This window comes from Cetorhinus maximus, chromosome 4 (genome assembly GCF_964194155.1).
Source record: "Cetorhinus maximus chromosome 4, sCetMax3.hap1.1, whole genome shotgun sequence".
NCBI classification, from domain to species: Eukaryota; Metazoa; Chordata; class Chondrichthyes; order Lamniformes; family Cetorhinidae; genus Cetorhinus; species Cetorhinus maximus.
In genome coordinates this window covers 4697213-4722241 of record NC_135882.1, presented here as the reverse complement: position 1 = coordinate 4722241, position 25029 = coordinate 4697213, and the positions used below count along the sequence as shown (strand labels likewise).

General features: G+C 44.4%; 1 protein-coding gene across 1 annotated transcript in view; it reads right to left on the bottom strand.

Annotated features, from left to right (window-relative positions):
• The window catches only part of col14a1a (collagen, type XIV, alpha 1a), a 221919-nt gene that overhangs the window by 53373 nt on the left and 143517 nt on the right, over positions 1-25029 (bottom strand). Inside the window, exons 27-33 of the mRNA XM_078539858.1 lie at positions 22581-22704; positions 16172-16315; positions 14384-14548; positions 11852-11890; positions 5733-5871; positions 3436-3578; positions 907-1016 (exon numbers count right to left, since the gene is read on the bottom strand). Of these exons, the coding sequence (XP_078395984.1) occupies positions 907-1016; positions 3436-3578; positions 5733-5871; positions 11852-11890; positions 14384-14548; positions 16172-16315; positions 22581-22704 (864 nt within the window). The remainder of the gene's footprint in view (positions 1-906; positions 1017-3435; positions 3579-5732; positions 5872-11851; positions 11891-14383; positions 14549-16171; positions 16316-22580; positions 22705-25029) is intronic.

The following is a 25029-nucleotide window of genomic DNA, read 5'->3' as shown; positions in this document are numbered from 1 at the left end:
ACGGATGAGCGTTCCAAACTTTTACCACCCTCTGTGTGTAGAAGAGTTTCCTAATTCCACAGAGGTAAAAGCAAAAAACTGCGGATGCTGGAAATCCAAAACAAAAACAGAAACAGAAATACCTGGAAAAACTCAGCAGGTCTGGCAGCATCTAGTTCTGTTGAGGGGTCACGGGGACTCGAAACGTCAACCGTGCTCTCCTCCGCCGATGCTGCCAGACCTGCTGAGTTTTTCCAGGTATTCCTGTTTCTGTTTTTGTTCCTAATTCCACTGCTGGAAGGTCTGGCTTTAACTTTTAGACTATGTCCCCCTAATCCTAGACTCCCCAAGCCTGCAGAAATAGTTTCTCTCTATCGGCCCTATCTTGTTCCCCTTAGGATCTCGAAAACTTTGGTCAAATCACCTCTTAACCTTCTAAATTCCAGGGAATACAATCCCCTAGTTTCCAAAATAAAAAACAGAAAATGCTGGATAAACTCAGCAGGTCTGGCAACATCTATGGAAAGAGAAACATTTCGAGTCCGTATGACTCTTCTTCAGAGCCTGGTTTGTGTAATGTCCCCACAAAGTTTAACCTCACCATCAGAATTACATTGAATCACACAAAATGTATTTCACATTTAGCATGATGTTATTCTCCAAGTATTGCATAACTGATCTCACTATATGTATTTATTACATGTCACTGTACCTCGGGTTAAATGAAAATTATTCTTCAGCTTGTGAAATAGAACAGAACACCAAATGGTAGCAAAATAAACTAAGAGAATTGGGGAAGTTCCCTAAATTTACTTGCTGGAACACAAATGATGCAACGACAGTAGTCTATGATCAAATAATGAACAGACGCAGAATTCAGAAGAGACAGTTAAAGGATGGTTTCTTTAGTAATTTATATTATCTGACCTTATGAAAACTCCCAAAGAAAATCTTCTTAACGCCGGGATCCTCAAAAGTGACAGTTTGAAATTCATTCTTGTAATCATAGTTAAAATAAGTGAGGGTTTTCCCACCATCTAAACAGAGCAAAATTTAAAAAAAAAGATTAAAATTGATAAAACGGAGGTATTGAATACAAAAGCAGAGAAACATGTTGAATCTTTATAAAACTCCGCTTAGGCTCCAGATAGAAAACTGCATCTGGTCATCACATCTGGTCAACCCAGTCGGGTTGACCGGGGAGCCCTTTAAAATGGAGGGCGGGTCGCAATTCCGGGATTCCGGACCGCATTGCGGGGGTTGTGCAACTTTTGGGAGTGCCTTTAAAGGGTGCGGGCTGATTATTGTCGGAAACCCACATTGGCACTCCCAACCTGCCTGGCTCCATTGCAGAGATCGGCATGTCCTACTCCTCCGCAATTTTCAGAGTGGAACCAGGTTTTTAAAGAGTCGTGGTTCACGGCCCTTAGGGAGTCATGAACCCCAGTGTGCATGGGGGGGACCTTTTCAATGGTAAGTTCAAAAGGTCCCCGTCATGCCCCCTCATAATGTCTGCTTGGCTGAGAGCCCAGACAGCTACTAGAGCACTAAGACACCTCCTCCCCAGAGCTCAGGCTCTCTCATCTCTGCAGTCAATTTCACAATGTTTGTTTACACAAGTTAAGTGATTTCAAGGGTTTATAGTTTGTGGTTTCTGAAATTTCAAAGCACCTGGATGGTTGACACTTCTGTTACTTTTTCAAACATAGCAGAAAGTTCTCAATGAATGACTTCTTTTCAAGGATTTTTTTTACACATTCCACATTACACTTTAGGGTTCATTGACTCTAGAAAGTATCCAGTGGGTGGAAGGGCAGAGCTTTGCATAGGGGGCATGAGGGGCCACAGTGGAGGTGGGTGGAAGGGCAGAGCATTGCATAGGGTGCATGAGGGGACATGGGGGTGGGTGTGGGGGTATGAGGTGGCATGGATGGGGTGTGGGGAGTGTTTGGAGGGTGAAGAGGGTGTGAGGGGTAAGGGAATGGAGGGCCTTTGTTTTTTCTTAAAATAGCTGGGACAAAGTCCCATGGCACCAAGGACGGCCTTTTAACCAGCCCCCCACCCCTGGCTGCCTGCACTCTTCTTCCTGGGTTAGCTGGCCCAGCTCCAGCCCACACCCGCCCTCCTGAGCAACGAAGATCCTCCCTTTACTGGAACTTTCTCTCGAGGCGGGCGGACTGAGCCAGGAACTTTCCCAACTCCCCCTACCCACCTCGTGGATGAAAATCCAGGCCAATGTGAGGGTCATTGAGAGGGTGCAGAGAAGATTTACCAGGATGGCTCCAGGAATGGGGGGAATTTAAACTACAAGGAGATTGAGGGATGATTTGATAGAGGTGTATAAGATTATGACAGGTTAAGAGTAGGTAGACAAGGAGAAGCTGTTCCTATTAGCTGATGATAGAAGGACTAGGGGACCCAGATTTAAGGTTTTGGGCAAGTGATACAGGGGGATGTGAGAAAGAACTTATTTTTACACAGCGAGTGATAATGGACTGGAACTTGATGCTCATGAGGACAATAGAAGCAGAGATGATCAATGATTTCAAAAGAAAATTGCAAAGGCACTTGGAGGAAACAAACCTGCAGAAATATAGGGAAGGGGCAGGGGAATGGGACTGGCTGGGTATGTCTACACAGAACTGGCATGGGCTCAATGGGCCGAATGGCCTCCTTCTGTGCAGTAATAAGTCTATGACTCTAAGATATTGAAGTATTTGTTCAGGCTGCAATACTTCACAGAAAACCTTCGCAGTCAAACAAGGTTGAAGATAAATGTGATTAGAATTTACTGAAAATTTGCCCAATAGACACCCAAACATTTTAAATTGTTTAACCAGCGTGATACAGCCATTAGGAAGACCAGTAATTCTTTATGTTGTATTACTTTGGAATGTAAGATGTCAATCGTGGCTCAGTGGTTGAACTGTCACCTCTGAGTTAAAAGATTGATGATTCATAATTCCTCCCCAGAGAGATAAGCACAGAATCCAGGCTGACACTCTAGTGCAGTACTGAGGGAGTGCTGCACTGTCAGGGGTGCCGCTTTCAGATGAAGCTTTAAATCATCCTTCTCTAAAGGGTGCGTAGACACTCTTTCAAAAAAGAGCATGGAATGTCTCCCTGGTGTCTTGGGCCATTCATTCAACATCACTAAAACAGATTACCTGGTTATTTGTCACATTGCTGTTAGTGGGAGTTTGGCTGCCATATTTCCTACATTACAACAGTGACTACATTTCATTGTCTGCAAAGCGCTTTGGGATACTCAGAGGCTGTGAAAGGTGCTATAGGAAAGCAAGTTCTTTCTTTGCACGAGATGAATTTAGTATGAGCAGTGTACACTTGATCTCTAGTTCACCCTCCTCAATGAACCCTAAGGTTGAAGGTTTGAGACCAACTTCAACTTGGTATTGTTCCACATGACATAGAAGTGAATGGACGTAAAACACTTACTGTCCAAGATGACTCCAACCAGAGGCTCATTCTGCTTGTTTAGAATCTCCCAGAGGGCGAAGGGCTCTTGCGGAGTGTCGGGCAACAGGCGGAACAGGAAGGTGATGGTGTAATCAGAAGGCAGTCCGTCAGGATGGACATTCCTGATGAACACACAGTGCAGTTAATAGAACTCATTAACGTCCTTCGCTTTAATGTCATCCCCGGAGTCTTCACTTGCTAGCCCCCACCACAGTTTTGCCTTGGTTAACCCGGGTAAGAGCAGCCTTTGTATTCCTCGGAAATTTGGTCCCCAACATTATCTCCACACAACCCTTGTTTGTGAAGGATGATATTTCAACACAAGTTTAAAAGACAGGCGATATCTTCAATTATTTGAGATTTCAGTTTTATGATCGGCATTAATCCATATACAACTAATTACATAGACTCTGCATTGAGGAAACAGGCCATTCAGCCCAGCAGGTCCAGGCTGGTGTTAATGGCCCACAGGAGCCTCCTCCACCTCTACTTCATCTCACCCCATCGGCATATTCCTCTATTCCTTTCTCCCTCGTGTACTTATCTAGCTTCCCCTTAAATACAAATATGTTACTCAACTCAACCATTCCCTGTGATAATGAGTTCCACATTCTCACCACTCTCTGGGTGAAGAAGGGGATTTCTCCTGAATTCTGTTTTATTAGTTACTATCTTATATTTATAACTCTTATTTTTGGTCTCCTCTACAAGTGAAAACATCTTCTCTACATCTGCCCTCTTAAACTACTTAATTTTTAAACACCTCTTTCAGGTCATCCCTCAGCCTTCTCTTTTCTAGAGCAAAGAGCCCCAGGTTGTATAATGTAACGTACCATACTACATACTCTGTCTGTAACTTCACCTCCAAGATATGAAACCACATGACTATAAATCCAATTAGACAAACTGCACACTCTTGTCTTCCTTGACTCCTCTATGTTCTATCGATAATCCATCATCATTTCCTATTCTAGCTCTCGACTTTCCTCCTCTAATCAAGGATTTTAAGATCCAATCCTTCGATTGGTGCATCTCGATTTACCACAGCTCTTTAAAACATTGCTGGCCTACTCTGCTATTACTCTGTTCATAGGAACAGTAGGAACAGTGAAATGACACTTAGCCTCTCAAGCCTGTTCGGCCATTCACCAAGATCATAGCAGAGCTACAGCCTAACTGTTACCCCATATTGTTGCCCCATATTACCAATACCATTGGTTAACAAAAATCTATCAATCTCAGTTGAAAAATTAACAATTCATGGAAGGGCAAGATATCGCAAAAATTGGAGCAACAGGTGTAGCTAGCTGTTTCACACTGCTACTATGCAGTGACAACACGAGTGGTATTCTCCACTAACAGGATGCTGCTGTCAAGCCAAAAAGACGTCCTGCTTATCACACAAATGAGTAATGTGGTATATGAATTTCAGTGCCAGTGTGATGATAGGTATGTAGACCATATGTCCCAAAGGCTGGTGGATTGTATCAAACAACATGTCCCAGTCGCTGTTCACAATGGGCAGGGTACAGGCCGTACCCAACCAGTCGGCGCTTGCAAAACTCAAAACACAGTGTCCAACATTAGATGTGGTTCCTCAATTGGACAACATTTACAAAATAATCCTCAATGTGCTAAGAATTACACTGACAACCAATTTAAGATTGTCAGTCGGGCTCAGTGTGGCACATTTGCGTGTACTGGAAGCTACATATATTAATACATAGGGCCCAGTTTTTTGCAGACAGAAAGAACATGTACACACATTGTGCCTATTTCAGCCAAGTCAAAATAAGTGACAGCCATTCGCAGGGCAATGCCTTGACCAATGAGGGTCAAGCTGCCTGGTTTAAATTTCAAAAAATGGTTGGCAGATAACTGTCAGCCACCATCACTGGTGCATTCTCCATGGCAATGCCTCTACCAGTCAGAGTCCACTTGCCAACCAATCAGCCCTTTTTTCACATACAGTATAAATTGTTGTTTTCCCTTATTTTGGTATTCATGCAAGTGTCCTGATGAGTGCAAGATAAAAAGCTTCGACATGTCTCTTTTTCAGCAATACTTAAATACAAAATCACAGAATGCATTGCTAGTTTGTTTAATCTCTCCGTGTACTTTCACAGCCCGATTTCCTGACCATTAGAATAAGGCAGGAACAATCCAAGAAGACCAGTTATTGTAAATGATACAGTGCTCATGTCCTGATCAGCAAACATATGAATTATATACAGAAAGCTTCATTCCAAAATCTCAGTTCCTGTTATGACACGTACCTGGTTGGTTGCGATATAAGAGCATCTTTGTGAAGTCTAAAACAAGGAAAAGTATTGAATGAGCCAGACTCCAGCGACACCCCTTCAACAGAAGCATACTCCTTCTCAATCAGTCCAAACATCTCCATCATCTTAAACCCTGCAAGCACCAGTGAATTGTGTTTTCAGATTGTGGTATGAAAGTCGTACAATACCTCCCAACAATTCTCTTCTAGTTTGAGAAACAAAAGCAAAAAGTGTTTTCCCCCCCGCCACCAGATCGTTTAACATGATCACTCTGATTTTCTTCACGTGTTTTTCCTGCCTGTCACCACCCATAAGATCCCATTTGTATCTCCGGGGGGTCTTCAATGACAGAAAATAGGGAACCGAAGTTTAGGGGTGGTGGGAGGTGGTGGGGAGGCACAAGTAAAATGAGAATTTAGAAACATGGGAAATCACGCATACAAACCCTACAGCCTACCAAAGGATGTTTGGGTGTTAAATGGACAGGACTTCATGAAATCTTACAGCACTGGAATAGACCATTCAGCCCATTGTGCCCGTGTTAGCTCTTTGAAAGAACTATCCAATTATCCCACACCCCCTGCTCTTCCCTCTATAATCCTGAAAATTTCTCCTTTTCAAGTATTTATCCAATTCCCCTTTTGAAAATTATTATTGAATCTGCTTCTGCCGCCCTTTCAGGCAGCGCGTTCCAGATCACAACTCGCTGGGTTTAAAAAAAAGACTCCTCATCTCCCCCCTCTGGTTCTCCTGCCAATTACCTGAGTTGTGTGTCCTCCAGTTACTGGCCCTCCCGCCATTCATAGAATCATAGAAAGTTTACAGCGCAGAAAGAGGCCACTTGGCCCATCCTGTGTCAGCTGTAAAACGAGCCAATGGAAACAGTTTCTCCTTACCTGTTATCAAAACCCTTCATCATTTTGAACACCTCTATTAAATTGCCCCTTAACCTTCTCTGCCCTAAGGAGAACAATCCCAGCTTCTCTGGCCAAGCTGAGAGGGACTCTGCCTTCGTCATAAGGTGGGTGGCAATTTTGTTTTGGTAGTTTGGGAAGGGGAGCACGGAGATTGGTGTATTTTTTCTAACAATATCATCCCAACCAAGCACATTGCTCAGAAGTCTCACACACTCTGTGCGGCACTCAGCAAATCCAACAGGAAATTACCCCGACAACACATCACCATGAACGTCCCACATGATAACCACCACTGGCAGATTTTCCCTCTGCGACGGGTTGCTTATTAAAATAATGGTTTGGGCGCAGATCCTCTTTATTTCACTTACATATTTGAAACTTTATTTCTGCCACCATTTGGCATTCAAGTTGTTCCAAGAACATGCATTTCATGGCTTTAGCATTGAATCTGGGCGTCAAGAAAGGCGAGGCATTGCCTCTGTTTGATGAACACACTATAATTTCACAATCAGCACCCTTCAATATAGTGTTAGCTGTGGCTCAGTGGGTAGCTGCTTGCCTCAGAATCAGAAGGTTGAGTGTTCAAATCTCCATGACTTTATAAGTACAAAAATCTAGACAGATGCTGTTGTCCTCTACCAAGGTCCTGTCTGCTCTCTTGTGGGGCGGAGACAAAAATACCTTTTTCCCTAGGGGCACTATTTTGAAGAAGAGCATGAGACTTATCCCTGGTGTTCTGGCCAACATTTATCCTTCTGCCAGCATCACTAAAAAACAGATTATCTGGACATTACTAGATGGCAGATTGTGGGAGCTTGCTGTGTGCAAACAGGCTACCATGTTTCCTACATTTTAACAGTGCTTACACTTCAAAAGTGCTTCATTGACTGTAAAGTTTGGAACATCCTGAGGGTGTGAAAGGCACTATATAAATACAAGTCTTTTTTTCACGCTGGGAAAATTTCAAGCGGGAAACTCAATTATTGCTGTTACAGATAGACCTTGTCTTCCATTGGGATTGGCACCTGAGCCTGTGGTGGATTATAGATGTTAGAAGAAAATCACAAAGGAGTCTCTTCTTTGCTCAGCTGGTCTTGACAGATTAGGTTTTCCTTTGTACTGATAAAAACAAATCCTGCCAGTAAACTTGCATCGGTCTTATTTGGGCTGTTCAATAGACTGAAATTCCCTCAATGTTGCAAACAAAGGAAAATACGCCCTTAGAACAATAAGTGGTTTTATTTGGAGCAGTGAAGATTCTATTGTGATGTGATCATTTCACATGGATGGCAAATAGTATAAAGTGAAGAAGCATTCATTCAAACTGAAGTGATTCTAACAATCCTGTCTCTGTTACCATTGGATGATCAGCACAAAGATTGTAAAGTGCTAAAGAGGGTGCAGGAGCAGAGCGACCTGGGTGTATATGCACATAATGCATTGAAGGTGGCAGGACAGGTCGAGAGAGCGATTAGTGAAGGATACGGCATCCTAGGCTTTATTAATAGGGGCATAGAGTACCAAGAGCAAGGAGGTTATGTTGAACTCGTACAAAACACTGGTTCAGTCTCAACTGGAGTATTGTGTCTGGTTCTGGAAACCGCACTTTAGGAAAGATATGAAGGCATTAAGAGACGGTGCAGGAAAGATTCATAACAACATTCCAGAGATGAGGAGTGTAAATAGTTACGTAGATAGATTGGAGAAGTTGGGACTATTTTCCTTGGGGAAGAGAAGGTTGAGAAGAGATTTGATAGAGTTGTTCAAAACCGTGAGGGATCTGGACAGAGTAGATAGCTAAAACTGTTCCCACAGATGGATGGATCTCAGAATCACAGAATTGTTATGGCACAGGAGGAGGCCATTCAGCCCATCGTATCTTCACCAGCTCTCCAAATGAGCATCATGACTTACAGCCATTCTGTTGCTTTTTCCCCGTATCCTTGCACATTGTTTCTATTCAAATAATCATCTATTGCCCTCTTGAATGCCTCGATTGAACCTGCCTCCACCACACTTCCAGGCAGTGCATTCCAGACCCGAACCACTCGTTGTGTGAAAAAGTTTTTTGTCACATCACATTTGCTTCTTTTGCAAATCACTTTAAATCTGTGCCCTCTCATTCTCGATCCCTTGATGAGCCGGAACAGTTTCTCCCTACCTACTCTATCCAGCCCCCTCTCATGATTTTGAACATCTTTATCAAATTTCCTCTTAGCCTTCTCCTCTCCAAGGAGAACAGTCCCAACCTCTCCAATCTATCTTCATCTCTCAAGTTTCTCATCCCCGGAACCATTCTTGTAAACCTCTTCTGCACTCTCTCCATTGTGATCACATCCTTCCCACAGTGTGGCACCCAGAACTGTACACAATACACCAGCTGAGGCCTGACTAGTATCTTATATAAGCTCAGAATAATCTCCCTGCTCTTTGTGCTCTATGCCCCTATTAACAAAGCCCAGGATACTGTATGCTTTATTAACTGCTTTCTCCACCTATCCTGCCACTTTCAATAATCTATGCACATATACACCCAGGTCTCTATGCTCCTGCACACCCTTAACAATTGTACCCCTTGTTTTATATTTTCTCTTCATGTTCTTTCTGCCAAAATGAATCACCTCACACTTCTCCTCATTGAACTTCATTTGCCACCTATCTGCCCACTCCACCAACTTGTCTATGTCCTTTCGAAGTTCTATACTGTTCTCCTCACAGTTTACAATGCTTCCAAGTTTTGTATCATCTACAAACCTTGAAATTGTCCCCTGCACACCAAGATCTAGACCATTAATATATATCAGGAAAAGCAAGGGTCCCAATACTGACCCCTGGGGAACTCCACTACACTAAACCTTCCTCCAGCCCAAAAAATATCCATTGACCATTACCCTGTTTCCTATTACTCAGCCAATTTTATATCCATGTTGCTACTGTCCCTTTTATTTCATGAGCTATAACTTTTCTCACAAGTCTGTTGTGTGGCACTGTATCAAATGCCTTTTGAAAGTCCATGTACACCACATTAACAGCATTACCCTCATCAACCCTCTCTGTTACTTCTTCAAAAAACTTCAGCAAGTTAGTTAAACGCGATTTTCTCTTTAGAAATCTATGCTGGCTCTTCCTAATCAACCCACATTTTTCCATGTAACTACTAATTCTGCCCCAAATAATTTTCTCCAGAAGCTTCCCCACCACAGAAGTTAAACTGATTCATCTGTAATTGCTGGGCTTATCTTTACAACCTTTTTTGAACAAGGGTGTAATGTTTGCAATTCTCCAGTCCACTGGCACCTTCTCTGAGTCTAGGGGAGACTGAAAGATTATGGCCAGTGCCTCTGAAAATTCCCCTCTTATTTCCTTCAATATCCTTGGATACATCTCACCCAGTCCTGGTGCCTTGTCAACTTTAAGTACCGACGGTTTATCCAACACTTCCTCCTTTTCAATTTTGAACCCTTCTAGTGACAGACCTTCCTCCTCTGTCACTATATCAAGGAATCAGATGCTACCAAGGCCAAAGGCAGATGCAAAGTATTTATTTAACACCTCAGCCATGCCCCGTGTCTCCATGTGTAAATCCCCTTTTAGGTCCCTAATCGTCCCGACTCCTCCTTTTACCACCTCCTTACTCTTTATGTGCCAACAGAAGACCCTGGGATTCTCCTTTATGTCTTTTCTCATGATCCCTCTTTGCTTCTCTTATTTCCTTTTTCACTTCCCCTCTGAACCTTCTGTATTGCGCTTGGTTCTCAATTCTATTTTCTACCAAACACCTGTCATAAGCATATTTTTTCTTCTTTATCCTAATTTCTATCTCCTTTTCCATCCAGGGAGCTCTGGATTTGTTTGCCCTACCTTTCCCTTTTGAGGGAACATACCTTGACTGTGCCCGAACCATTTCTTCTTTGAAGGTAGCCCATTGTTCAGCTACAGTTTTTCCTGCCAACCTTTGGTTCCAGTCTGTCTGGCCCAGCTCCGTTCTTGCCCCATTGAAGTCAGCTCTCCCCCAGTTAATTATTCTTACTCTGGATTGGCCATTGTCCTTTTGTACCATCATCCTAAACCTTACGGTACAATGATCATTGTCTCCTAAATGTTCCCCCACTGACACTTGAACTACTTGGTCCACCTCATTTCCAAGAACCAGGCCCAACAGTGCATCTTTTCTTGTTGGATTGGACACATACTGCTGTAGAAAATTCTCCTGAACACAATCTAGGAACTCTTGTTCCTCTCCCCCCTTTACACTACCACTGTCCCAGTTTACACTCAGGTAATTAAAATCCCCCAATATAACTATTCTATAAAGTTTGCTTTTCTCTGTAATTTCCCTGCAGATTTGTTCCTTTACATCCTTTCCACTAGTTGGCAGTCTATAGACTACACCGAGCAATGTAATTGCACCCTTTTTGTTCCTTGGCTCTAGCCAAACTAATTCTGTCCTTGAATCCTCTGGGACATCCTCTTTCTCCAGCACTGCAATGCTCTCCTTAACCCAATACTGCCACCCCTCCCCCTTTTCTTCCTTTCCTATCTTTTCTGAACACCTTATACCCGGGAATATTTAACACCAAGTCCTGCCCTTCCTTGAGCCAGGTCTCTTGTTATCATATTTCCACATGGCAATCTGTACCTGTAACTCCCCAATCTTGCATTCACATACATGCACAGTAACCCTGATTTAGACTTAATGACTTTCTCCCTCGTCAACCTTAAGTACCGACAGTTTATCCAACACTTCCTCCTTATCAATTTTGAACCCTTCTAGTGACAGAGTGTCCTCCTCTGTTATCGTGGCCTGGTCAGCATCCGCTTCCTTGGTAAAGACAGATGCAAAGTATTCATTTAACAGCTCAGCTGTGGAACAAGAGGGCACAGATTTAAGGTGATTGGTAAAAGAAGCAATAGAGACATGAAGAGAAACTTTTCACACAGCGAGTGGTTAAGGTCTGGAATGCGCTGCCTGAGAGTGTGGTGGAGGCAGGGTCAATCGAGGCATTCACGAGGGAATCGGATTATTATTTGAAAAGGGAGAATGTGCCAAGGTTACAGGGAGAAGGTGGGGGAACGGCAGGAGGCGCATTGCTCATACGGCAAAAACACAATGGGCTTCTGTCTGTAACAATTTCCCGTGATTCTGTTTTCCTGCACCTTTCCATCAAATGGTGAAAGATGTAGCTATTCCCTTACCTGCAATACTGTGATCGCCACGTTGGACCAGCGGACAAGCTGAAAATATAACAATTGAGACACGTTAATACCCAGGTGTAATTTAATTTTCTCAGCTCTGGAGCACAGATGGGAAAGGTATTGTGTCTTTCCGTTCCCAATTCTGGATCAGGCACCAGGTACAAATGGGTGGTGGGGCCCCAGGTGACGGTGCAGGAGGGGCACAATCACAGTTTGGTGTGAGCCACAGCTCAGTGGGTAGGACTCTCACCTCAGAGTCAGAAGGTGGTGGGTTCAAGTCCTGCCTCATCAGACTTGAGCACAATTACCCAGGCTAGTGCTTGCAATGCAGTAAGGAGGGTGTGCTGCATTGTCTTCCACATGAGATGACATGTCACATCCCCCTTTCAGATGGAGGTAGAAGATCCTTTAATGTTATTTTGAAGGAGAGCAGGGCGGTTCTCTCTGGCCAATCAACTTCACTAACACAGATTATATGGTCAATAACATATTGCCGTTTGTGGGATCTTGCTGTGCACAAATTGGCTGCTGCATTTTCTACATTACAACAGGGACTACACTTCAAAAGTACTTGGCTGGTCGCAAAGTGTTTCGGGGCATCCTCGGGATGTGAAAGATGCTTTAGAAATGCATTTTCTCCATTTTTTTTCCCTTTCTTTATGGGTATAGCCCACCCAAGACTGACAGGATGGTAGAGACTGCTCAATTACAGCCGATGTGAAATACTGGGAGGAGAAAACCATGAGTGAATATCTGAAAAGAGCCACATTTAACCTGCAGTGCTACGGCCAATGTCGGAGACATCATTAGCATGAAGTTGGCAATAATACAACATTGTGCACACCATGAGGTCTGGATCAAATTAGGTTTCTGTCACAAGGAATATCGAGTGTAGCTCAGCCTGTTTTCTTCGAAAGTATCAAGTTACGTATCAGGAATAATAAAACCATAAATCCGCCCTCGTGCGCTGTTTTAGTCTAACAGCTGGATCGACAAATGCAGGCCAGAACTGGGAGAGTGTGGCTAAGAGACTGACTGCGATGGCCCACAGTGAACCTGACCATCAGCTCAAGGAGGGGGGGCACCATTCACCTGCACAGAGGGGCAGCTCACCCCAGTTGTGGGGCAGCAAGATTAGCCTGCTGGGGCACTGGAGGAGGGTTTAAGGAGTGTCTGTGAGTGTGGTGGGGAACAGGGGGCTTGGGAGGGAAGGACCACCAGCGATGGCCATGAAACCATCATCGATTGTTGTTTAAAAAACCATCCGGTTCACTAATGCCCTGTAGGGAAGGAAATCTGCCGTCCTTACCTGGTCTGGCCGACTCCAGACCCACAACAATGTGGTCAACTCTTAACTGTCCTCTGAAATGGTTTAGCAAGCCATTCAGCTCAAGGACAATTAGGGATGGACAACAAATGCTGGCCTTGCCAGCAATGCCCATATCCCATGAAGGGTAAAGAGAAGCTCCTTGTTTGAGGGGGAAGCTAGGAAGCTCAGAGCTGCAGTCCTGCCTGCCCCCCCCACCCCCCCACCCCCCACACCAGTGGCCCTGAGATAAGGTAAATAAAAGAAAGAAAGGGTTAAACTCTCCTTACCACTGGCGGCCCCCTTTCAGGGACCCGCTGGTTTGGCAGCTGATGGGCCGCTTAAAAGGGATTCTGAAGCAGGAATTGGGGGCCTCAGTTTGAACAACGCAATGGGCCTCACACCAGTTTCAGACACACGACCTGGATATCTACGGAGTTACCCCTGACCTGTGGTGCACGGGGGTAGGCAATTAGGCACCCTGTGAAATGGGCTGACAGCGCCAACTAGTTTCATGACGTGTGTCCAATAGAATAGGCACATGTTCCTAAACATGATGAGGCCATCAGTACTGCTGACAGAGCTCCCTGTGTTTTCAAGTCATCGGCAGATGGCAGACTTTAAGTACATCAATCATACAGCGATGGTGCCATTGTTACCTCTCGACTTGACTATTCCAACACCCGCTAGGCCAGTCACCCACGTTCTACCCTTAGGAAACTTCAACTTACCCAAGACTCTGCTGCCCGTGTCCTAAATCTCAGTACGTCCCGTTCACCCATCACCTCCTTTTCACTAACCTGCACTGGCTCCCAGACCGGCAACACCTCCATTTTAAAATTCTCATCCTTGCTTTAAATTCCTTCCATGTCCTCACCCCTCCCCAGCCCTATATTGCCTCATTGTGGTCTCTTGTGGACTCCTGATTTTAATCGCTCCACCATTGGTGACCCTGCCTTCAGCTGCCTGGGGCCCTAAGCTCTGGAATTCCCTCCCTAAACCTCTCCACCTCTCTGCCTCTCTCTCTCCTCCTTTAAGATGCTCCTTAAAAACCTATTTCTTTGACCAAGGTATCGGTGAGCTCACCTGTATCTTCTTATGTGTCTTGGTGCCATTTTTTGTTTTTTGTAATGCCCCTGTGAAGTGCTTTGGGACAGTTTACTACGTTAAAGGCGCTATATAAATACAAATTGCTGTTGTTGAAACATCAAGTCATCGTGACTCACTTGCAGATGCTGTCTCACAGACAAAGGTAACGAGTTCATCTTCTATCTTCTTGAAGGCATCAAAATCATCCACGAAGAACGCGTGCCTGTTACTGGGTTTGTTCGCAATGTTGATAAGCTCTGAGTAATCAGCATCAGCAACGCCTACTGCAAAGATGCTGTAACCTGCAGCAGAAACAGAAATGAGGTTATGCTTCAGTGCTATATATTTTTGTAAGCACTGGACTGTAAAAATGGTTAATTTGCACCTACCTTCCTGGTTATGTTTGAAATTGTTAGTGGACAGAATGCCTTCAATATTGGCATGAGGTACACGTCAATATCATGCATCTGGCACAATTTTAGGGTATTTTAATTTTCATCAATTCACAGTATTGTTGGTGCTTGCAGTGTCTTTACATGGAATTACATAGAATATACAATCACAGAAACAGGCATATACCACTTTGGCCCAAGTGGTATATGCTGGTGTTTACACTCCATCCTAGCCTCAGCCCACTCTACTTTATCTCACTCTATCAGCATATCCCTCTATTCCTTTCTCCCTCATGTGTCTATCTAGCTTCCACTTAAATATATTAATACTATTCGCTTCAACCACTCCCTGTGGTATTGCGGGAAAAAGACACCAGCTAACTGATGACTGACTAGTTAACTGCCAAGCTTTCTTTAAGTTCAAACCAGGCAGGGGGAACAAAGTTTGGCAGTTAACTGTCAGTCATCAGTTAACTGGTGAATTCTCCATGGCAATGCCTCTACCAATCAGAGTCCATTTGCCAAGGAATCAGCACTCTCTTCTCATGAAGTATAAATTGTTGTTCCCTTTACATTTGGTATTCTTGTAAATTGCCCTGATGCGTGCAAAATGAAAAGCTTCGACCACATGTCTTTTTTCGGCAATACTCAAGTTCTGTACTACCAAAAGACTATTCCCTGTGGTAGTGAGTTCCACATTCTCACCACTCTCCTATGGGTACTGGGTTCCTTATGGGGAGTAAATTAACAATTATTTTGTGTCACAACTAATGGAACAGTGGCCACTTGTACCTTACCTCTCTTTTATTTGTGACTCTCAGCAGCCTTGTTATTCCTGTGCCTGTGGAAGTTTTTCTCTCTATTCACCCCTTTAATCACCTTAAATTTACTCCTTAATTAGACCATACTTTAATTCAAGGGCATGCCAGCCTATTCTAAGCACCCAGAACTCACAGCACTATTAAAAGAAAGGGGAAATGTTCTTCTGGTGACTCGCCTAAAGTAAGAAATAGGAGCAGAAGTCGGCTTTTCAATCCCTCAAACCCGCTTTGGTATTCAATAAAATCTTGGATGAACTTATACATCAATTCCACTTTCCTGTCCTATCCCACTAATCTCTTAATGTCCAAGAATCTCACTCTTGAATGTACTCAATGACTGAACACCCACACCTCTCTGGGTTGGAGAATTCCAAAGATTCACGGTCCTCTGAGTGGAGAAATTTCTCCATCTCAGTCTTAAATGGCCGACCCCTTATCGTGAGACTGTGGGTCCTAGTTCTGGACTCTCCAGCTAGAGGGAAACAACCTCTCAACACCTACCCTGCAAATCCTTTCAGAGTTACATACATTTCAATAAGATCACCTCTCATTCTTCAAAGCATCCATCTTTTCAAACAAATTCATCACTGAGACAAGCCTACACTTAAACAAACACACATACTTCTTGTTACTAAGTGTACAGGGCAGTGGAGATAAGCATGTCAGAGCAATGCATCCATTATAGGTTTCCAGGACTACTTTTCTCCATTACCATCAAGCTGCATCTCCTTGGAAATCTTGTCAGCGTCATCTTGCGATCGACCATCCGTAATTACCACCAGGACTCTGGGAATGCCCCGCCGTAGTCCCGCCTCTACAGTGAAGACAGCATCCTTGGCATGTTTGATAGCTCTGCCTGGAATTCATCAGAAAATAACAAGCATATGACAGGTGAGTCAGGGATAGAAATTAAATCACAAACATTAACAATCGGGATTCAAAATTACAAATTATGGATATGCAGAATGGATCAGTCAGCACATAAAGGGAACAAAGTGCATACCTTGGCTATGACCCTTCATCCTCTCTGTCTTGTATCCCTCAGTACCACACGGGGAGGTCTACTTAACATCTGAGGTACCAGAGGACTTTTCTTAGTACAAACCTGAGCACCGGCACTAGGTTACAGTCCGTGTGTGCTGAGTGCAAATTGAGTGAGGAAAGGATTTCCTTTCTTGGACGGAGGGGAAAATATACAATTCTTTCATTGCCACACTCACTGGTACATGAAAATCACAATGGCAAAGGGTTCTGGTTTAACTGTAGACTCTGGGGTGGAGGTGGGGGGTGCTGTTTTGGGGTGGGATCATTGGCCACACATTTCAAAGACATCACATTTGGGCAGAACTCATGCAATCAATGAGCTGGACGTACTTCTGGCACATCTTTGTTGGCCTGGCCTGTCTCCCTGTTTCCCATTGACAGTGGGGAGGCTGGAATACGAAAACCTGACTCATGATCAGATATTGGGAACAGTATGGAATGTAAGAACAGGAGGAGGCCATTCAACCTCCAGCCTGCTCTCTCATTCAATTAGATCATGGCTGATCTTAACTCCAATTACGCACCTTTATTGAAGAATGTAAGATTCCTAGATTGCTTGACAGGGTAGATGCTGAGAGGCTGTATCCCTGGCTGAAGAACAGAGCCAGGGACCATGGTCTGGGGGTCAGCGATTTAGTACAGAGATGAGGAAAAATTTCTTCACTCCGTAGGTTGTGAATCTTCGGAATTCCCTACCCCAGGGAGGCTGTGGATGCTCAGTCATTGAATTATTCAGGACAGAGATTGATAGGTTTTTGGATATTAAGGGAGTCAAGGGAAATGGGGACAGAGTGGGAAAGTGGAGTTGAAGATCACTCATGATCTTACTGTATGATGGGGCAGGCTCAAAGGGCAGTATATCCTACTGCAACTCCTATTTCTTATATTCTTAACTATTCATCCACTGCAATTTATCACTGGGGTGGAAACTGCAGGGGGGGAATGGCTCAAATTAACTTCATTTCTCATCCAACTTTGCTAGTTGTTATTACAAGTTGTATTTCCCTGCAGATTTGTTTCAATTCTCACATTTCCCAACCTGACTGTATAAAGATAATGAAGTGGGACAGCAAAGATGATTACTTCTGAAGTTTTACATGACCATTATCATGTTTTATTGGAAAAGGAAATTTGTGATTTGTGGCAGGAAGTAAAGACTCCTGATGATAAACGATCGACTCTCTTGGAGTGGACGGTGTCTCTCCCCCTCTCCACATTGTCATTCGCTTCCCTCTTTTTAATCAGTCAGCTCTGATCTTTTAACCCTTTCATCTCAATGAATACTTTTAACGTTTTCACCACTTATTGAATGCATCAGACTGAAAAAGATCACCAGGCGACAGCTGTAGGGTGGGGCAGGCTCAAAGGCACTAACAACAACAACTTATATTTACATAGCACCTTTAACCTAATAAAGCATCCCAAGGTGCTTCACAGGAACATTATAAAATAAAGTATGACACCAAGCCAGGTGATCAATAGCTTGGTCATAGAGGGTGTGTCTTGAAGGAGGAAAGCAAGGGAATTTGTTTTTATTCATCGGATGTGAGTGTTGCTGGCTAGGCCGGAATTTATTGCCCATCCCTAATTGCCCTTGCTAGGCCATTTCAGAGGGCAGTTAAGAGTCAACCACATTACAGGAGTCACATCTAGGCCAGGCAAGGATGGCAGATTTTCTTCCCTAAAGGGCATTAGTAAAAGCAGATGGCTTTTTCCAACAATTGGCAATGGCTTTTTTTTTAAATTGTCATCATTAGACTTTTAAGTCCAGATTTTTATTGAATTCAAATTCCACCATCTACCATGGTAGGATTCGAATCCAGGACCCCCAGAGATTTACCCTGGGTCCCTGGATTTGCAGTCCAGTGACAATACCACCTACACCACCACCTCCTCAGAGCTTGGTGGTGGGGGGGGCCGGGGCAGCTGAAGGCACAGCTGTCGATGGTGGAGCGATTAAAATTGGGGATGTGCCAGAGGTCAGAATTGGAGGAGCGCAGATACCTCGGAGAGTTGTGGGGCTGGAGGAGATAACGGAGATAGGGAGGGGCAAGACCATGGGCTGATTTGAAAACAAGAATGAGAATTTTAAAATCGTGGCATTGCTTAACTGCGAGCAAACTAGGTCAGTGAGCACAAGGGGTGAGAGAGGTAAAGGACTCGGTGCATGCTCAATTCACACTCCATTGATGCATTGTTTTGTTTTCAGGCAGATGTGAAGTTTAATGTTGAATGCTACTAAACCAAACTAAAACCTTCAATTCAAGTGAAGAGGCATATCATTAAGAAAAATCATAAATCAGCAAAACCTAATCGAAACATAATCTTGCTGAAATCCAAGGTTTTTAAAGCTCTTTTATTGCTTGCTTTAATGTCGATTTTTGTTTATATTCCCTTTCAAAGCTCTGCAGATTTACAGCGAGCAGCAGACTCCTCACAGTGCTCAGCTTTAGGACAGAATTTTCCTGCAAAGTCCCATTTCGGCCAGGAATCATCATAGCGGATCCCACCCATTTTAACCCATGTTAAATTTAATAATGGAACTGGTTGTGGATAGAATGAAATGTCTTGGCGCTGGTGAACGGGTATCATAAATCACTGCCAACATTATGTGCCAGCTGTGATACAGTGGGTAGCACTCCCTGGCCAGGATTTTCCCGTCAGCGATTTGGGGGCGGGGCCCACTCGCCGAGGGGAAAATGACCCGGAATGACATTGGGAGGAACACCCAATGTCATCCCAGTCCATTTAAATTTTCAGGAAGGCGGGCGGACAGCGAAATCAGTTGTTCACCCGCCGACCTGTCAATGGCCAATTGAGGCCATTGACATGATAATTAAGTTAATTAAAGACCCTGCTCGTCCAACCTTAAGGCTGGTGGTCAGGCCAGGAGCTCCAGTAGGCTTCCACTGGTGGGATGAGGTTTCATGTCCGTTTTTAAAAAGTTTCATAAAGTTTATGTTTTTCTTACTAACATGTCCCATCTCGTGTGATATTGTCACATAAGGAGGACATGTTAATAATTTTAATATTTTTCTATTTTTGGAGTTTTTTTACCTGTCAGCGATCTCCCTGAGACAGCACTTAGTCTCAGGGAGATGTGCGCTCTTTCGTGTGCATGTGTGAAACAGCGCACTCTGACAGATGGGGAATCCCTACCCACCCCCCGCACAGGAAGTGCATAGCGCTTCCTGTCGGGCAGCCCGCTGGGCGGGCCTTAATTGGCCCGCCCACTCAAAATAGCGGCGGGCCCCGTTTCAGCGGTGGAGTTTGGCTGCCCACCCATCGAGGGCCAAATTCTGCCCCCTGAGTACTGCACTGTCCGAGATGCTGTCTTACAGGTGAGATTTTAACCTGAAGGTCCATCAGGCCTTTCAGGTGGATGCACTGTTTCCATTGGCGAGAGGTCATGGACTTGACAAAAGTCCCAGTCAGGGCATGAGGGGAACCTGCTCTTTTTTACACAACGAGTTGCTGTGATCTGGAATGCACCACCTGAAAGGACGGTGCAAGGAGATTCAATAGTAACTTCCAAAAGGAATATGGATAAATACTTGAAGGGCAAAAATTCACAGAGCTATGGGGTAAAATGTGAGAGAAGAATGGGACTAAATAGATAGCTCTTTCAGAGAGCCAGCACAGACACGATGGGCCAAATGGCCTTGTTCGGTGTGGGATGACTTTAGGCGTAAAAGATGCCATGACAACAATGTTGAAGAACACCAAGTGAGTTCTCCATAGTGACCTGGCCAATATGTATCCCTCAATCAACATCACTAAAAAGAGATTATCTGGACATTGTGGGATCTTGTTGTGCACAAACCGGCTGCCATGTTTCCTACATCTAGTCATTTAGTATTACAGAACTTGAGTATTGCTGAGAAAAGAGACATGTTGAAGCTTTACATCTTGCACTCATCAGGACACTTCACAAGAATACCAATACAAGGGGAAAACAACAATTTATATTGTATGTGAAGAGAGTGCTGATTGGTTAGCAAGTGGACTCTGATTGGTAGAGGCGCTTCCTACATTATAACAGTGACTATACTCAGAAGCACTTCATTGGCTGTAAAGTGCCATGGGATATCCTGAGGTTGTGAAAGGCACTATAAAAATGCAAGTTATTTCTTTTATCACATTTTCTCCCACTGCCATCATAGTCAATGCTGCATGTTGAGAATATTTCTGTGTTCAGTGGGCTCATGGAGCCGTTAAGAGCAATGAAGGCCATTTAAAAATGATTACGGAGTTTGTAATTGATGGTGGGGCAATGACTCAAAGGCAAGATATGTTATCACTGAGCCACATCTAACACCACTGAACATCGTACCAGAGCTAGGAGACACATCTAAAAATTCCAACTCAGAATTTCCCAGCACCTTGATGGTAGGTCTGGAGGCTGGGGTTGAGGGGTCACGGTGGGGGTCGGGGGGTATGGGGTTGGGGCAGGGGTGAAGAGGTGGAAAAACGGTAGAGAAGAAAACACTGAACTCGCTCCCCAACATCCTCCCTCTTTCAATGGCAACCTGCCTGGCAACAGCGGAAAGTCAATTAAGGTAATTGAGGTGTTGATCTATAGGGATTTTCTCCGAACTTTCCAATCTTCCCAGATGGGACTGGGATCCCTGCAGTGTGCAGGATTCAGCAGCTCGCAGGAGGCGATTGCACCGCAGGAGGTCCCAGGCTTTTGACATTTATCTTACCTCTCCAACCTGTACTTGTGGAGAACAGTGATCATCCCCAAGCACAGGCCTGCCATTATAGTAGGCAGCCTCTCTCTCGTGGAGATTTTTGTTTATATTATTTGTTCTTGGGATGTAGGCGTCGCTGGCGAGGTCAGAATCTGTTGCCCAGCCCTCACTGCCCTTGAGAGCAGTCAAGGAGTTAACCACATTGCTTTGGGTCTGGAGTCACATGTAGGCCAGATCAGGTAAGGATGGCAGATTTTCTTCCCTAAGTGAAGCAGATAGGTTTTGAACAACATTCGATGATAGTTCCCTGCTTACCATTCCATATCCATATTTATTATTTAAATTTAAATTCCACCAGCTGCCCGTGTCCCTGCCTAACTAAAGAAAAATCCTCCGGCAGCCTTAGCCTCACCTCCCTGTCCTCTCGGTGCTCCCTCATGTGCCCCATCACTGCCACTGCAGCCACAGCGAAGCCCATATCTTTGGTCCTGATTGGCCCTCCTGCCTCCTCAGCCCATCCACCATCCCTAATTGGATGACAGTCCCGGAAACAGGTTCTTAATTGGCTGCCTCCAATAAAATCGCATCTGAACTCCTGATGCTGCAGGAGGGAACGGGGTCGGGGTCCAAAAGCAGTCCCGTTGATTGCATGTGAATCATCAGGGTTGTGTAACTGTCCTCCACTCACTATGTTCCGCAGGAGATATAAGGCTGCATGCAGGCACGGTACAAGTGTCCCTCCCCAGCAGCACTGTGGGTGTACCTACATCACATAGACTGCAGCGGTTCAAGAAGGCAACTCACCACCACCTTCTCAAGGGCAATTAGGGATGGGCAATAAATGCTGGCCCAGCCAGCAATGCTCTCACCCCGTGAAAATTTTTTAAAAATAATGTCCTGGCTAGAATGGGTAAATAGCCTCTGTTTGCTGAGTAAAAATAGACTCTGTTTGTTGTCGTTGAAGAGCAAGTTAAAATATGAGTCCTGCCCAGCTTTCGACTCATTGACTGACACAGCAAGGTGTCAATATTCATTATATACTTGTTAATTTCGCATAAAGCAACTTGCAGCTAAAACCATTTATGAAGATTAACACCAGGACAGCAAGGAAAAAGTCAGAAGAATGTTTACACACAGAAAAGATAATTAAAACATTAGTACGACTGAGACAGACACTATAATATCATTTAAAATAGAACAGGATATATATTGGAAAAGGAAGACAAGCAAAGGATATGATTGGGCTGGGGGCGAAGAGAGAGATGGGATTACAACACATAGTTCAAGTTGTAGAGTCAGCGCTGAAACCGATCCAATAAGCTCACTGGTCTCTTCCTGTGCTGTGGTTTCTTTGATTCTGTGTTAAACACCATTTCTCTGTACCTGTCTTGGTATTTCCACCCTTGTATCTAATGCGTTGGACAGCATTGAGGAGATTTTCTTTGTCACTGTACGAGTTGAGTTGAAATTCTGTCCTGGGATCATCGCTGAACTGTACTATCGCAACCTGTTCCATTTCAAATAAATATTGCATCAGTAAACCACTTCGCCAATTATTACATTCCACTTTACAATGAAATCCGAAAGAAATATTCCTCTTAATCCTGCCAATCTTCTCAAAGGCTTGGCTATTTAGTGGCAGGGTGCAAGTTCACCAAGTCCTCTCAGCCATTTGAGACCAAAACCCTCCTCAAGTCCACTCTCCCCTGACGTGAGGGAAAGATATTAGTCAAACAGATTTCCCTTTGAAAGGTCTTGTAGGACAGGGGTCGGCAACCAATGGCACGCATGCCAAAGCTGGCAGGCAAGACGATTGCCCAGTCTGAGCAGCCAGAGCCGCAAACCTGACAAACCAGCTTAATAGAATCAGAACTGGAGAGTTCCGATCTTCTTGTAGTCGCTCCGTCAGTGTCAGTGTCAATTTCACTGAGCTGCTGTGCTGCTGCTTCCAACCTTTGGGCAGCAGTGGGGCTCCGATTTATTTCGTTTGAAAAGCCCGCCAAGAAAGCCAAAGCTGCCCGAAGGCCAGCAGCAACATGGCAACTGTCAGGAAAGAGCTCATGGGAGGTGAAACCCCATCAATTTTAGAGCCAGTTGGATGCTGGGTGTCTAGTGGTGGGGAGCAGGGGGACAGTGTGGCAGGGATTTGGGGGGAGGTGGAAGGGAGTGGGGAGGTAGGGGGGTACCCAAATTATGTACTGGACATTGGAAAGCTCAGCAAGGAAAAGCAAGGGCAAGGATCACACTAAACTGGTAAGATTATGGTCATTATACATAGAGACCTTATAAATGTTCAGATGTGTTACTGGCATGCGAAACCTTAAATCAGAGGGACTAAATGAAGACTCGGCACACCAGCTCTGAAGGTTCGCTGACCCCTGTTGTGGAATGTGGGGTAACCTCTGTGCAGGTGTCTCTCAGTGTCCACAGGTTGACCTGCGCCAAGGTGCAGAGTGGAAGCCATTAAGTGAAAAAGAACAATACGAGAGGGTCAGCCTCTCTGGGCTACTCGCACACAGGAGCAGGTTGTCCAGTTGCGCTGTCAGCTATGAAATTGGGTACGGTGCATAAGGAAACTAAAGGGTGGGGCATGAATAAACCTAAAAGAGAAAAGCAAAACACTGCGGATGCTGGAAATCTGAAATAAAAGCAGACAATGCCGGACACACGCAGCAGGTCTGACAGTATCGATGAAGAGAGAAATGTTTCTTCCCTCCGTACTGCTGCTTCCCTGCTGAGCGTTCCCAGCACTTTTCTGTTTATATTTAATCTAAAATAGGTCTTCCTGCCAACTTTTGCTATCAAAATTGAATCTGGAAAGAAAAATAAAAGTCACACGGTTGATTACGCAAAACTGCAGAGTTTCACATTGAACACACTCGAGATGGATGCAAAAGTAAAGATCCAATTTCCTGGTATCTGGCCCTGCTGAAAGGAAGGTTGCGGGAGTGGGGTAATATGTAGGGGGGAGGAGAGCCGATGTCAAGGCTCTGCAGCCGGGAGAATGTTTTTAGGAAAATGGCTCTGGATATGAACTGACAGAAGTTAACATTGGTTGGACTGGCGAATATTTTAAAAGTGCACCCGAGAGACTCAATGCTGAACATAAATATCCAAAGCTCCCATATGAAATTTCTCATAGTTTAGAGACAGAAATTGTTGCGTCTGCTATTTAACTTCAGGGCCATCACTTTCTTGCACAGAATAATGCATAGAATGTACAGCACAGAAACAGGCCATTCGGCCCGACTGGTCCATGCACTCCACACAGATGTCCCTTTGCTCCTCTTTCATCTATCCCTCATCAACATAACCTTCTATTCGTTTCTCCCTCACGTAATTATCTAGCTTCCTCTTAAATGAATAACTGGTCACTCCTTTCCTGGGCTCACATGCTATCAATGGAGGAGTGTGTGTAGAATGTGCATAGTTGGTCAGGAGAAGTTGGTGTGTGATTGAGAAAAGTCACACATTTGAGACAAGTGTGTTAGGTGTCAGTGGGTTCTTAGAAGTATCTTCAATGAAGATTGTGCTAGACCTTCATAAATCACTGGTTAAGTATCAGCCAGAGCATGGTGTCCAAATCTGGCCACCATACTTTAGGAAGGAAGGCCTTGGAGGATAGGGTGCGGAGGAGATTTACTAGAACGGTCCCAAGGATGAGGGACTTCAGCTAATGTGGAGAGACTGGAGAAGCTGGGATTGTTCTCCTTAGAGCAGAGAAGGGGTGATTTAATAGAGGTGTTCAAAATAATGAAGACTTTTGATAGAATTAATAGAGTAAGGAGAAACTGTTTCCACTGGCAGGAGGATTGACAACCAGAGGACATGG